Here is a 15,225-nt window from a genome sequence, read left to right on the forward strand (position 1 = left end):
ATAATAATAATAATAAAATAAAATAAAAAATAAACCCTCACAATTTTCCCATTTTAGGACAAAAAAAGTTTAAATTCTCAGTTTGTTTTTCCAGAGGGAGCACCACTTTACACATTTGACACAAACACAGCAAAGACCTTTTAAAGTGACAGTACATAAATATATAAACTTAAAATCTGATAAAACACATGAATAAATGAGTTAAATCTGTTAAATAAATATAATCATGTTTATTACAGATTAGATCCAGTCCCAGGTCTCAGTAGTTCACATTTAAATACATGTAATTACCACATAAAACTGTACACGCAGCAGGAACGACAAGGCACATAGCAAAAGGAGCATCATGTAACTTTTCTGTAGCCACGGAGACAAGCAAGTGACACCACCGGGTCAAGATACAGGTCAGATCTGTGGAAAGGCGAGCCGGCTTACAGTCAGAACGAAGGTTTTTGAAGGTAATTTCGGGTTTGTAGTCAAATAAATGCTAGTGATGATGTGCGTAAAGCCGTACGGTGGAATATTCCAGAGCTACGCGGCAACATCTAAACGGAGACGAGCAGAAAAGTTACGCAGTGCTCCTTTAACAAAGCGACAGTACGTTTGAGTGGCTTTGACCATTTGTGCGCTTCAGTAAAACGACGTAACATATGACACATTTCTCTCTTTCAACGGCAGAAAATTGCACTTTTAAATATATTTATGTTTTTTATAAATGCAAGAGAAACAAACATTAAACTAAACGCAAAGATATTATGGTGAAGTAGATTTGTTTCAGTGCAGCGTTTACAGAAAAGGCCCGAACCAAACACTCGAGGAAGATTTAATATTTGACATAAACAGATAAACACATTTACATTCATCTATATTCAGTTTAAATGACCTGCTGCTGACCACACCTCCTCCTGTTTAACTGCCCTTTGGGTTAAAGCCCCAGTATGGAACATTTTTTAGATTTTATATTTCATAAAGTGACGTCACTGTGTCCAAGATACAAAGAAAATACAAGATAAACATGTTCACGTCAGATAATAATGAAAAAGGAAGCACCGATCCAGCTTTTTCAGCTCTGATACTGATATCGATACTTTAAGAATCTGTTAATACCGATATCGATATTTTAGGAAGCTGTCGATACGAAACTGACCAATACTAGTGAAGGGACGGCGCTAGTTTCAACTTTATGAAGCGTCTTGGTGCAAAATGAGCCTGTAAATAAAGTCATTACGTCCGATTACAGCCCAGCCTGGATATCGACTCATCCGATATCGACTGAACCGATACCGATCGGGCTCATTATCCAGTATCAGTGCATCCCTAGTAATAAATACAAGATAAACATGTTCACATCAGATACAACTTTTACAGATAATAATGAAAAAGGAAGCACCGATCCAGCTTTTTCAGTTCTGATACCGATATCGATACTTTAAGAATCTGCTGATACCGATATTGATACTTTAGGAAACTGCCCATACCGATACTAACTGATAACAGTGAAAGGACAGCACTAGTTTCAACCTTTTGAGACGTTTTGGTGGAAAATCAGACTGTAAATAAAGTTTTTACATCCGGATAAAGACCAAACCAGGATATCGACAGATCCGATATCGACTGAACCGATACCGATCCAGCTCATTTTCCAGTATCAGTGCATCCCTAGTAATGCTGAGTTTATTCTTAACTACAAAAACACTGGACACGCTGGACAGTGTTTGCTAAAATTTGTTGTTTTGGTTCAAGATGATTATTATCCAATCAGAAAGCAGAATGAGCATCACATGACTCATTCCAGGTTCAACGCTGAAATCCATCATTTTAAACCTAAAATGACTACGATCCATTACTTCTTCACAAAAATCCACTTTAAATTATGAAGGGAACAAACAGAAGAACAAACGTGTCTGATTTGGCTCGTTGACATTTGTGGGCGGGGATAGGGGGTAGGTGAAAACGGCAATTTCCTGAGCGCTCAAGCCTCTAATGCAGGACAATACAATCTTTTTTTTTGACTCGACTGACTCCGACAGTGAGTAAACGATGATTGGCAGAGCAGATTTAAACATAAACACATCGATATCGACACGTCCCCGTTTAAAATCACAAAATTCAAGTCGTTTTTGTGGAATATCGTCTACGGCAGCACACGGACAGTTTTAGTGCGTCTGAATAAAGTCCCACACAAAACCTCAGCGGTGTGAACAGTCCTCTGACGCCCCCGTGTGGTGAATGGAAGACATCGCGGCAGCTGCAGGATTATTCTCAAACACAAGAGTCACATTTGTCCCTTTACGACCAGAAACTTTCAAACACGGAGCACGACACGAACTGAGATATTCACTATTTCTTCAGTAAAATGTGAATTATTAAAAGCATCGTCTTGTGTTTTGATGGTTTTGATATAGAAACATATTTGAGAAGTTAAAATCAAATCAAAACTGGGATAAATCAACACGAGGGAGTTCATTTTTTACTCATAAGGCCAAGACATAATTTTAGATTTTTTTAGCGAAATACATTTATTTTTGGTTTTAGGCCTATTTTTTTTTAATCATCAAGAATTTTTGAAGGAATTTTATCTAAACATTACTGGAATCTCTTATCCCATCCTAAAATTTAAAAAAAACAAAACAAAAAACAAAACATTATTCGATCTATTCATGGGTTTCCGCTTCTGTTTACAGCCGCCATTTTGAGGACTTTTCCCCCATGTTTTTAAATTTGAACTGGACAAAAAGAGCCAAAAAAACAGCAGTAAAATGGCAATAAAAATATAAAATAAAATAAGATAATAAGTTAAAATGTGGAAACTGAATCTCACTCATCTGTACCATTTATATTAGGGAATATTTTTGTTTTGTTTATTGTCCTGGCAACAAGTGTGGATAAATAAGAAAATGTACATGTAAATAAAGTTCGGTTAGAGATGTCACCATGACGACGCAGCCGTTTCAGCCCCTGTAGCCGCCATTTTGAGGACTTTCACCGTTCATAAGAGATTATTTTGTTTTGAATAACTCTTCAAGTGTTTCTTTTGGATAAATTGTCAGAAAACATTTGGGAGAAACGTCACCCCGGTCGTTTATACTTTAAAATCTAAAAGTTTTTAAGTAAAACACATTTAGTTTTGGTTCAAATCTGAGTTTTTAAATTATAAATGATTAAAAACACGCTGAAATTTCCTTATGAGCTAAAATACATGACTTTAGCACGTAAATAAAATTCAGTTTGATATGTCACCATGACGACGCAACTGTTTCAGCTTCCTGTTTATAGCCGCCATTTTGAGGACTTTCACCGTTCATAAGATAGAATTTCATTTTGAATAACTCTTTCCGTGTTTCCTTCCACACGCTTGGATAAATTGTCAGAAAACATTTGGGAGAAACCTCACCCGAGTAGTTTATACTTTAAAATCTAAAAGTATTTCAGTAAAACTTGTTTAGTTTTGGTTTAAATTAGACTTTTTACATTATTAATTATTTAGAACTCAACTTTACTGCTGCAACACTGAAATTTCCCTGTTATGAGCCAAAAACATGACCTTAGCTCGCATGTAAATAAAGTTCAGTTAGATATGTCACCATGACGACGCCACTGTTTCAGCTTCCTGTTTATAGCCGCCATTTTGAGGACTTTCACCATTGATAAGATAAAATGTTTAGTTTGTTTTCATGTAAATCAGAAAACTTAACTGTGCGCGTGTCGGTTTAGTCCATCACCACGTACGGCATGTCCTCCGTCTCCGTCCTCACCCGCAGGAAGTCGGTCAGGAGTTCATAGGTCATGAACACCACCATGTTGGAGGGAAACGCTCGCAGACAGTTGATCCACAGGCTGCGGTAGAACACTCTAGCGCCCTCTGTGTGGACGGTCTGGGTGATGCAGTGGAGCAGGCCGCGGTACTGCTTCACGTCTCTGGCTCCGTCCATCTGGATCCGAGCTTTGATCACGTCCATGGGGGTCCCGACCGCCCAGGCCGCGGCGCCGGCCACGCCCCCCGCCAGCATGACCACGCCCCAGCCTGAAAGAACGCAGGTCACATCAGAAAGGTGAAAGGTCACGGTTTTATACAGCACTTTACGTCAAGGAACCACACACAAACACACACACACAAACACAGACACATGCACGCACACACACTGGGGGGGAGGGGGGTAAGTGTCTTGCTCAAGGACACAACAGCCGTGTTCATCTGTGGGAGTTGGAATCGCACCATATTCAGCTTTGTGCTAACAGCTACATGCTAACAAACTGCGTGCTAACAGCTATGCACCAACAGCTATGTGCTAACCAGCTACATGCTAACCAGCTACGTGACAATAGCTATGTGCTAACCATAGTGCTAACAGCTATGTGTGAATTACTACATACTAACCAGCTACATGCTAACTATTATCCATACTTTTGTGGATACTTTTTACTTTTGAGAGCAGTATCTGTACTTTCTCCACTACGTTTTTGAACAGAACTGAAAAGTACAAATATTTTTCTTCTAGTGTGAGACCTGCTGAAAAGTCTGAGGGTTTATTTTTACACATTTCTCCAGTTCACTGATTTAACTTTTGCTTTTGCTGTGGAGTAAAGTTCAGTTTTTGTGTGACATCGTCTTTGAATTTCATTGGTCGATAATGTTGTGATGTCATCTGAGACAGAGCAGGAATCGTCACAGTGTAAACTTTTATATCTGTTTCTTAAAACGACTTAAGCGACAATATAAATCTTCATCAGGTCAGTTTTGATTCTTGATTTTCACTGGTTTCATTTCAGATCTTGTCCAGGTTTGATTCGCCTCGTTCACAGATAACACTGTCCCACGAGGACACGCCCACACACACGAGGACACGCCCACACACACGAGGACACGCCCCCCACACGAGGACACGCCCCCTACACGAGGACACGCCCACACACACGAGGACACGCCCCCAGAGCCAGTTTGGGTTCATTCCAATCTGGCCACACACAGTGAAATCTCAGACTGATTTCCGATGAGATAAATCGTCTTGAGAAACAAAACACGACTTTTATTTCATTCTAGTTTCAGTCGAATGTTTTTGTGATTAAAGCTTCTACATGACACAAAATGGACTGTGAACTTTAATCCATGTCAAAATCAGACCTGGAGTTGTGTTTTTGTTTCATTCACACATGTTTAACACTTTATTATTCGTCTGTAACATCTACAAAGATCAAAATGCGACGTTCCACCTTGTGATGTCATCAAGTGGTAGTTTTCAGCTCCTTTTACCTTTAGTTCAGTCGAGATAAGTGGCAACTCCAGGACTGAAATGTTCCAAATGATTCTATAAATGAAGATGTGTGGAGTTTAAAAACACAGTGGAGCACTTCCTGTATCACCACATGATGACATCACAAGGTGGAACAGAGTGTTTGCAAATTGAAAATAAGCAATTAAAGATGCTGGAATCACTCCAAAAACAACTTCGAGATGGTGAAAGACAAGAAAATAACTATAACATGATAAAAAATCTCTAGCTCAGTCCCGGTCTAGTCCCGTTCCACCTTGTGATGTCATCATGTGGTGATACAGGAAGTGCTCCTCTGTGTTTTTAAACTCCACACACCTTCATTTATAGAATCATTTGGATCATTTCAGTCCTGGAGTTGTCTCTTATCTCGACTGAACTAAAGGTAAAAGGAGGAGTTAACGTGGAAACTACCACTTGATGACATCACAAGGTGGAACGTCGCGTTTTGATCTTTGTAGATGTGACAGACTAATAAAAAAAGTGTGAGTCAAACATGTGAGAATGAAACAAAACACAACTCCAGGTCTGATTTTGAGGAGTAGAACATGGATTAAAGCTCAACCTGCAGGACACAGCAGAGGTCCGAGGTCAGAGGTCAGAGGTCAGAGGTCAGTCGGTGTCATACCTGGTCTGGTCTTGTCCGTGTGGGTCATGGCGTCGCAGATGGACGAGTAAACGGTGAAGTACGTGGCGTAGGAGGGTCCGTCCCGGAGCATTAAGGGCAGGGCCCCCCTGTACAGGCCCCTGACCCCCTCCTCCCTCATGATACTGACCAGACAGTGGACAGGACCCCGGTATCTGGGACGGACCGGACCCCCACGTTTGGACTCAGTCTGACACTGAAGACGAACCTTCACCAGGTCACCCGGCGCCATGACGGACGTCTGAGGGAGGGGGGGAGGACAGAGAGAGAGAGAAAGGAGGAAGGAGGGAGAGGAGGGAAGGAAAGAGATGAGGATGGAAGGAGGGAGAAGGAGGAGGGACGGAGAGAGGGAGGGAGACAGAGGGAGGGAGAGGAGGAGGGAGGGAGAGGAGGAGGGAGGGAGGGAGGGAGAGAGAGGAGGAAGGAAAGAGAAGGCGAGAGAGAGAGAGAAAGAGGGAGGGAGGGAAAGAGATGGGAGTCTGAGTCATTTAGGACGACAGTTTATTTATTTATTTATTTATTTATTTATTGAAAAGGGACGATGCACTTTAATAAACACCAGTAAAAACAAACACACGTGTGAATGAGCTGAAGAAGCTCAGATCATTTCACTAAACAACTGTGAAAATAATCACTGAATTTATACATACAAACATTTATATTTACACGAACTGTTCCACAACACGACTCACCCACTGTCACTGTGTGTGTGTCTGTTTGTTTGTGTGTCTGTTTGTTTGTTTGTCTGTCTGTGTGTTTGTGTGTTTGTCTGTCTGTGTGTTTGTGTGTTTGTGTGTTTACCTGTGCGATGCCTCCTGCCATCCCCGCCAGCGCCACGTCCAGCCTGGTGTTGGCTCCGCCCCCTCTCAGTTGGCTCAGGCAGTGCAGAAAGTTCCTGTAGACGCCGAATGTCACGGATGACGTCATAGCGATGGTGGTGACGGGCAGAGCCATCCCTTTAAAAAACCCAGACACCTGCAACGAGAGGAAGTCCTCAAAATGGAGCCTACACTGACGAATCACAACTTTAAATATTAGAATGGACCCAGTTTGAGTTTATATGTAGATTTGGTTTAGTCCTGGTCTAGTCCTGGTTTAGTCCTGGTCTAGTACTGGTTTAGTCCTGGTCTAGTCCTGGTCTAGTCCTGGTCTAGTCCTGGTCTAGTCCTGGTTTAGTCTGTAACATATTCAAATCTCTGTTTCCTTTTATTGTTTTTAAAATGTTAAATTCACCCAAAAACAACATATTAACATGTTTTATAAGTTTCAGTTTTGCTCTGAGTCTCCTCCTCTCTTTGCTCTCTGTGCTAAGCCCCTCCCCCTTCAGAGCACGATCACAATCAGCTGCATCGCACGAATGAAACTCCTGCACATCACACCAGGTTTGTCGCGTCATAGTGCACAGTTTGTGTCATGTTTTTGTGTTTTTATGGAGGATTGTCGTGTGGAGCGTGGGTGATGTCGACTTGTGGGCGGAGCCTCGTACAAACTCGTACTGCTGACTGTAAGGAGGGTTTGAATAGGGCCTAGGAGAGATCTCTAGATGACTCAAAACCTCTTCAGACATGTTTTTAATGACACAAAAGTCTATGTTTATTGTGTCTGTGACATAAAATAGTTTCAATATTATGGTTTATAGTGACATTTTCATACTTAATTCATACTTAATTACACATGGACAGTTGTTCTAACTCCTGTGCTTGTGTCTTTATAGTTCTCATCTCTGACACAGAAATGATCCACAGACGTGTCACTCTGGATGTTTTTACAGTGAAACTCTAAACAAGTGTGACAAGTTTAGACACAGAACATCCTGGAACCTCCCCCCGAGACTCACCCCTGGTCTAGTCCTGGTTTAGTCCTGGTTTGGTCCTAGTTTAGACCTGGTTTAGTCCTGGTTTAGTCCTAGTTTAGACCTGGTTTAGTCCTGGTTTAGTCCTGGTTTAGTCCTGGTTTAGTCCTGGTTTGGTCCTGGTTTAGTCCTGGTTTGGTCCTGGTTTGGTCCTGGTTTAGTCCTGGTTTGGTCCTGGTTTAGTCCTGGTTTAGTCCTGGTTTGGTCCTGGTTTAGTCCTGGTTTGGTCCTGGTTTAGTCCTGGTTTAGTCCTGGTTTGGTCCTGGTTTAGTCCTGGTTTGGTCCTGGTTTAGTCCTGGTTTGGTCCTGGTTTAGTCCTGGTTTAGTCCTGGTTTAGTCCTGGTTTGGTCCTGGTTTAGTCCTGGTTTAGTCCTGGTTTAGTCCTGGTTTGGTCCTGGTTTAGTCCTGGTTTAGTCCTAGTTTAGTCCTGGTTTAGTCCTGGTTTCATCCTAGTTTAGTCCTGGTTTAGTCCAGGTTTAGTCCTGATCCAGTCCCGGTCTAGTTCTTGTCTCGTCTTGAACATCTCCAAGGAGACAAGCAAAGGGTGCGGAACCTCCACCAAAAGTTCCATAGTGGAGCTTTAAACAGTTATTTGACCCCTCCCCTGACCCCTCCCTTGACCCCTCCCCCCTCCCCTCTCCCCTGACCCCTCCCCCTGACCCCTCCTCTGACTCACCCCCTCCTTTAAAAAGGTTGTGGTCGCACACTGCCAGATCCCAGTGAACTGTTTCTGTGTCTGAAGCCGCACCTGAAAAACACACAGAAACATGAACTGAAGCTGAAAAACACAGATCCACTGAAACATGAACACAGGAAGAAACTTAAAAACACAGATCCACTGAAACATGAACACAGGAAGAAACTTAAAAACACAGATCCACTGAAACATGAACTCAGGAAGAAACTTAAAAACACAGATCCACTGAAACATGAACACAGGAAGAAACTTAAAAACACAGATCCACTGAAACATGAACACAGGAAGAAACTTAAAAACACAGATCCACTGAAACATGAACACAGGAAGAAACTTAAAAACACAGATCCACTGAAACATGAACACAGGAAGAAACTTAAAAACACAGATCCACTGAAACATGAACACAGGAAGAAACTGAAACACAGATCCACGTTTCAGACTCGCCAAAGCCTCACGTTTCAGTTTCAGTTTGGAAACACATTCACTCAGCAGCTTTTGGGATTTTGTCTCGAGTTTTCAAACAATCTAAAAACGTCAGGTTTGCGTTTGCCGGCGTGTGCGTCGCGTCACCGTGGCAACTGCTGAACATTCCTCCACAGACACACACGCAGTATCCCCCCAGCCTGATGTCACTGCAGAATAAAGTGAGACCGTGTGGCGTAGTCTCCCGTGTTAAAGGGAAACACTGGGACATGTTTAAATCTCTGCTTCCTCCTTCAGGTATCGCAGATTTAACTCTTTTTTTGTGATTATTTAATTTAAATTTTTTATAATTTTAGCTTTTTTCTTCTGGTTATCAACGCATATATCAAACAAAAATGATCTCTATTCTAATGTCTACAAGTTTGCATTAAAATCTGTAAATATAGACGGATCAGGCAGTGGACAGGAAGCTGCGCATGGGTCAGGGGTCAGAGGTCAGAGGTCAGGGGGTTAAGGTCAGACAGTGGACAGAGAGCTGCAGGTCGATGTCACTGACCACATGTTAAACACTTTATAAATGTGAGGAAAACTTCACTGGAGGATTGTTGTGTTTTTATGAGTCAATGCTAATGCTAATGCTAATGCTAACGTCTGAGCCTAATGAATATTTAAAAAACGCCACTGACGGAAATAATGTGCATGAATGATCAATAATTGGATCGTTCAATCTTGCTGTTATTTTACATTTAACGTTTTAATAGAAGTTAGCATTAGCAACCAAAGAGCCAATCAGGAGCCAGGCTGTTGAAGGTAACGCCGCTTTCCGCCCACACCACTGATTTAGCGTGGCGGCTAGCAGGTTAGCTATGTCCATTTATATAAACAGTCCATGGTTTAGAGATAAATAAATAAAACACCACTGACTGAAATAGTTGGGTTGTTTAATTTTGTTGTTACGTTTAACGTTTTAATAGAAGTTAGCATTAGCATTAGCATTAGCATTAAGTGTCCTCTGGTGAAGGTGTAATTTAATGAATGAGCTTTACTGCACTATGGAACATTATGGGTAAAACAAGAACATTTTTATTAGACAAGCAGGTGACGGACCCTTCACCAGAATGACTTATAAATAAAATGTATTATTATTATTATTATTATTATTGTTATTATTATTATTGTTATTATTGTTATTATTATTGTTATTATTATTATTATTATTATTATTGTTATTGTTATTATTATTATTATTATTATTATTATTATTATTATTATTATTATTATTATTGTTGTTATTATTATTATTATTATCATTGTTATTATTATTATCATTGTTATTATTATTATTGTTATTGTTGTTATTATTATTATTAAGTTAAATGGTGCAGCTTTAATCGTGACATTCATTAAAATAGTTTCTCCAAAAGCCAAACAGCTCACGTGTGTAAAACTGCACATTTCTTTGTTAGTAACCATAGTAACCACAGTTTTCCATTCCGGTACCTTCACGGTGTCGAGCGGGTATCCGACCGCCATCCCACAGGCTCCTGAGAAGAAACAAAACGAGACGTCAGCTCACGCCACGGCCGGCTCTGCGTCTGCGTCTACATGAGCTAAAAAAACATTCACCCACTTACCCCAGAGACACGCGCAGAGAGTGGACGAACACAGGGTCACCTGTTTTTGTCCACACTCCCATGCGGCTTGGCATGGATTCTGGGAACTCTGGGGATAAATCACCATTATTCCAGAATATATTCCCTCATTCCCGCTACAACTGGCTGGAATTCCTCCCACTGTGGAACATGCACTGGTTTGATCTGTAGAGTATAGAGTGAAAGATGTGCATGTGCATGTGTGTAAGGACGATGGGAATGAGCCACGAGAGTCAAATTTCAATACTCGATACCGATCCCGATACCACGATGACGATAAAAACACAGCTCGATATCACACAAAACTGACTCTTGTATCTTTAATCCATGTTCTAACGCTGTTCCTCCTCAAAAACAGACCTAGAGTTGTGTTTTGTTTCATTCACACATGTTTGAGTCACTTTATTATTAGTCTGTTACATCTACAAAGATCAAAACACTCTGTTCCACCTTGTGATGTCATCAAGTGGTAGTTTTTCAAGTGAACAGCTCCTTTTACCTTTAGTTCAGTCGAGATAAGAGACAACTCCAGGACTGAAATGATCCAAATGATTCTATAAATGAAGGTGTGTGGAGTTTAAAAACACAGTGGAGCACTTCCTGTATCACCACATGATGACATCACAAGGTGGAACAGAGTGTTTTCAGTCTAAATCTGCAGGTTTGTGTGTTAAACATGTGAGAATGAAACAAAACACAGCTCCAGGTCTGTGTGTGACGAGGAAACATCAGAACAGATCAGAGTCAAGTCAAATGTTTAAACTTAATGTGAAACACCAGAGACTTTTGTAGTTTTAGTTTCATGATGAATATTTATTTACTTTTTTACAGGTTTATATAAATGTTTTAAACGACAAACACATTCACCACACGCCTCTTTTTCAAGTCAAATTATATCTTTTTCAAACTTTTATAGTAACTTTACTTGAATAATCCTCCTCCTCCTCCTCCTCCTCCAGGTCTCCTCCTCCTCCTCCTCCTCCTCCTCCTCCTGGTCTGCTCCTCCTCCTCCAGCTGAACACCACATACCTAAGAGTCTAACTTTATTATCATACAGTTAGTGTTTTGTGTTATATTTCCTGTGACTCTCTGCCTTCTGCTCTCCTCCTGCTCCTCCTCCTCCTCCTGCTCATGGTCTTTTCTCTCCTCCTCCCTCTGTGCCTCCTGGTCTCCTCCTCCTCCACATAACTGAGAGTCTAAGTTTATTATAATATATTTAGAGTTTTTGTGTTGTCTTTCCTGTGACTCTGTCCCTTCTGCTCTCCTCCTCCTGCTCCCTCTGTGCCTCCTCCTGCTCCTGCTCCTCCTCCACATACCTGAGACTCTATTACCTCACACATCCCCTTTTCCCTTTAGTCCAGCTTCAAACCTCGTGTCACTAAACTGCATTTTTATCAGTATAAACATGTTTTTGTGTTGATTTTTGTCTGTTCAGATCATGTTTTGTGTTGATCTGATTCCAGGTCGTGTTTTTGCTGATATAATTCACTGTCCCACTCTGTCTCCTGTTTAGTGATAAAAACCTAAACTACAACAACCAACAACAAGCGATGATCGTGTTAATGTTAAAAAGGCACATTTAAACGTTTTTAATCCTAAATATTAGTGTTAAAAGCATCTGACGCTGTTACACAACCTCCCCCTGCTGTCACTGTCATAGACTTAAATCTCACCGCGCTGTAAACGCTGTTATTAAACTGTTATTACTCTGTTATTAAAGTGTTATTAAAGGTGAAAAAGGTGAGTTGTGTTGTGTAGATTTACCTGCGAAAGAGCCGGACACAAAGTCCACCAGATGCATGTTGTTTGGAGCAGGTCTGTGAGGAGGGACGGTCTGAGGGAGTGAACCTCCTGCTCCAGAGACGAGCTGCGTCAGGAGCGTCAGGAGCGTGACGTCGTGTGCGTAACGGAGTGACGTCAGGTGCGTCCTACCGTCACACGTGATCAATGTAAATAAAAAAAAATAATAAAAAAGATGCCTTATTGATAATTGGTAAACTATTTTTAAACTAGTTTCATTTTATTTATTTATTTATTTATTTATTTATTTATTTATTTATTTATTTATTTATTTATTTATTTATTTATTTATTTATTTATTTATTTATTTACGTTCCATCCTTTGCGTCTTTTGTCAAATAAACATGTTCATAATATACATAATCTATAACCTATATACGGCAGTGTCACGTGACACTATCCTGAAATCACGTGCGGGTTCCACGAAATAACGTGCGTTTCTGTCTTTCTTTTTATTTATTTATTTATTTGTTTGTTTGTTTGTTTATTTATTTATTTAATAAGTAATCAAACCATACAAACTTATAAAACATTCAAGACGTCACATTTGAGCAGTTAGTCTATATAAATACTGTGCCACAGGGTCAAAAACAGTTGATAAAATAGATTTTATTTCTCTTTTGTGATGATCAGACCTGGACGACTGAGGAATTATACAGATGATATTGTTCAATGTAAAGTCTTTGATTTGTCCTCTAGTATTTCTCCAGTTTTTACATCATTATAATTAAAAGAGTGAATACTGAGATTGTTTCTATGCTCCAAAGAGGAGAAAATATCCCAAAAGATATTTGAATAAACACATGAAAAGTTTCTTGTAAAACATGATACAAAATTATGAAATGATGTGACGTAAAACAATGAACTACGGCATCAACAGAGGGTCAATCCACTTTGATTGTGTGAGAAATATGAGCCATGATACTGATGTCAGCTTTTCCCACTCGTAATAGTAGTAGTAGTAGTAGTAGTAGTAGTAGTAGCAGTAGTAGTAGTAGTGTCTGATTTTCTTGTTGTTTGCTTTTCCTGTTTTTTTTTGTGTGTTTGTTTTTTTGTGTGTTTTTGTTTTTTGTTTTGTTTTTTTTTTTTTGTTTTTTGTTTTTTTTTGTGTGTTGTGTTTTTGTGTGTTGTGTGTTTTTGTGTGTTGTTGTGTTTTTGTGTGTTGTGTGTTTTTGTGTGTTGTTGTGTTTTTGTGTGTTGTGTGTTTTTGTGTGTTGTTGTGTTTTTGTGTGTTGTTGTGTTTTTGTGTGTTGTGTGTTTTTGTGTGTTGTTGTGTTTTTGTGTGTTGTTGTGTTTTTGTGTGTTGTGTGTTTTTGTGTGTTGTTGTGTTTTTGTGTGTTGTTTTGTTTTTGTGTGTTGTTTTGTTTTTGTGTGTTGTTGTGTTTTTGTGTGTTGTTGTGTTTTTGTGTGTTGTGTGTTTTTGTGTGTTGTTGTGTTTTTGTGTGTTGTTGTGTTTTTGTGTGTTGTGTGTTTTTGTGTGTTGTTGTGTTTTTGTGTGTTGTTGTGTTTTTGTGTGTTGTGTGTTTTTGTGTGTTGTTGTGTTTTTGTGTGTTGTGTGTTTTTGTGTGTTGTGTTTTTGTGTGTTGTTTTGTTTTTGTGTGTTGTTGTGTTTTTGTGTGTTGTTGTGTTTTTGTGTGTTGTGTGTTTTTGTGTGTTGTTGTGTTTTTGTGTGTTGTTGTGTTTTTGTGTGTTGTGTGTTTTTGTGTGTTGTTGTGTTTTTGTGTGTTGTTGTGTTTTTGTGTGTTGTGTGTTTTTGTGTGTTGTTGTGTTTTTGTGTGTTGTTTTGTTTTTGTGTGTTGTTTTGTTTTTGTGTGTTGTTGTGTTTTTGTGTGTTGTTGTGTTTTTGTGTGTTGTGTGTTTTTGTGTGTTGTTGTGTTTTTGTGTGTTGTTGTGTTTTTGTGTGTTGTGTGTTTTTGTGTGTTGTTGTGTTTTTGTGTGTTGTTGTGTTTTTGTGTGTTGTGTGTTTTTGTGTGTTGTGTGTTTTTGTGTGTTGTTGTGTTTTTGTGTGTTGTTTTGTTTTTGTGTGTTGTTGTGTTTTTGTGTGTTGTTGTGTTTTTGTGTGTTGTTTTGTTTTTATGTGTTGTTTGTTTTTGTGTGTTGTTGTGTTTTTGTGTGTGTTGTGTTATGGTGTTGTGGTTGTGTTGTTGTGGTTGTGTGTGTTGTTGTGTGTGTTGTTGTTGTGTTGTTGTGTTTTTGTGTGTTGTTGTGTTTTTGTGTGTTGTTGTGTTTTTGTGTGTTGTTGTGTTTTTGTGTGTTGTTGTGTTTTTGTGTGTTGTTGTGTTTTTGTGTGTTGTTGTGTTTTTGTGTGTTGTTGTGTTTTTGTGTGTTGTTGTGTTTTTGTGTGTTGTTTTGTTTTTGTGTGTTGTTGTGTTTTTGTGTGTTGTTGTGTTTTTGTGTGTTGTTGTGTTTTTGTGTGTTGTTTTGTTTTTGTGTGTTGTTGTGTTTTTGTGTGTTGTTGTGTTTTTGTGTGTTGTTGTGTTTTTGTGTGTTGTTGTGTTTTTGTGTGTTGTGTGTTTTTGTGTGTTGTTGTGTTTTTGTGTGTTGTTTTGTTTTTGTGTGTTGTTGTGTTTTTGTGTGTTGTTGTGTTTTTGTGTGTTGTTGTGTTTTTGTGTGTTTGGTTGATCCCCGGGTCGCCCAGGCCTTTCTGTGTGGAGTTTTTCATGTTTCTCCTCGTGTCTGGATGGGTTTCCTCTGGGTACTCCGGTTTCCCCCATCAACCAAAACATGAACGCCCTTCGAGACAACTGTTGTTGTGATTTTGGGCGTTACAAAAATAAAATGAATTGATAGTAATAGTAGTAGTAGTAGAGCAGTAGTAGTAGTAGTAGTAGTAGTAGTAGTAGTAGTAGTAGTAGTAGGAGTGAGACTACTGCTTGTGTGTA

The 15,225-nt window shown here is 39.6% G+C and overlaps 1 protein-coding gene across 1 annotated transcript; it reads right to left on the minus strand.

Annotated features, from left to right (window-relative positions):
• Nucleotides 1-3,608: 3,608 nt before the first annotated feature.
• Nucleotides 3,609-12,364, minus strand: slc25a47a (solute carrier family 25 member 47a). Its single transcript, XM_033991037.2, has 6 exons — nt 12,308-12,364; nt 10,392-10,435; nt 8,445-8,516; nt 6,718-6,891; nt 5,899-6,157; nt 3,609-4,024 (listed from the first exon to the last, which is right to left on the minus strand). Exons 1-6 carry the CDS (start codon nt 12,342-12,344, stop codon nt 3,711-3,713), a joined length of 900 nt encoding a protein of 299 aa, XP_033846928.1. The 5' UTR covers nt 12,345-12,364; the 3' UTR covers nt 3,609-3,710.
• Between the last annotated feature and the right edge of the window lie 2,861 nt (nt 12,365-15,225).

This window comes from Periophthalmus magnuspinnatus, chromosome 24, assembly GCF_009829125.3.
Source record: "Periophthalmus magnuspinnatus isolate fPerMag1 chromosome 24, fPerMag1.2.pri, whole genome shotgun sequence".
NCBI lineage: Eukaryota > Metazoa > Chordata > Actinopteri > Gobiiformes > Gobiidae > Periophthalmus > Periophthalmus magnuspinnatus.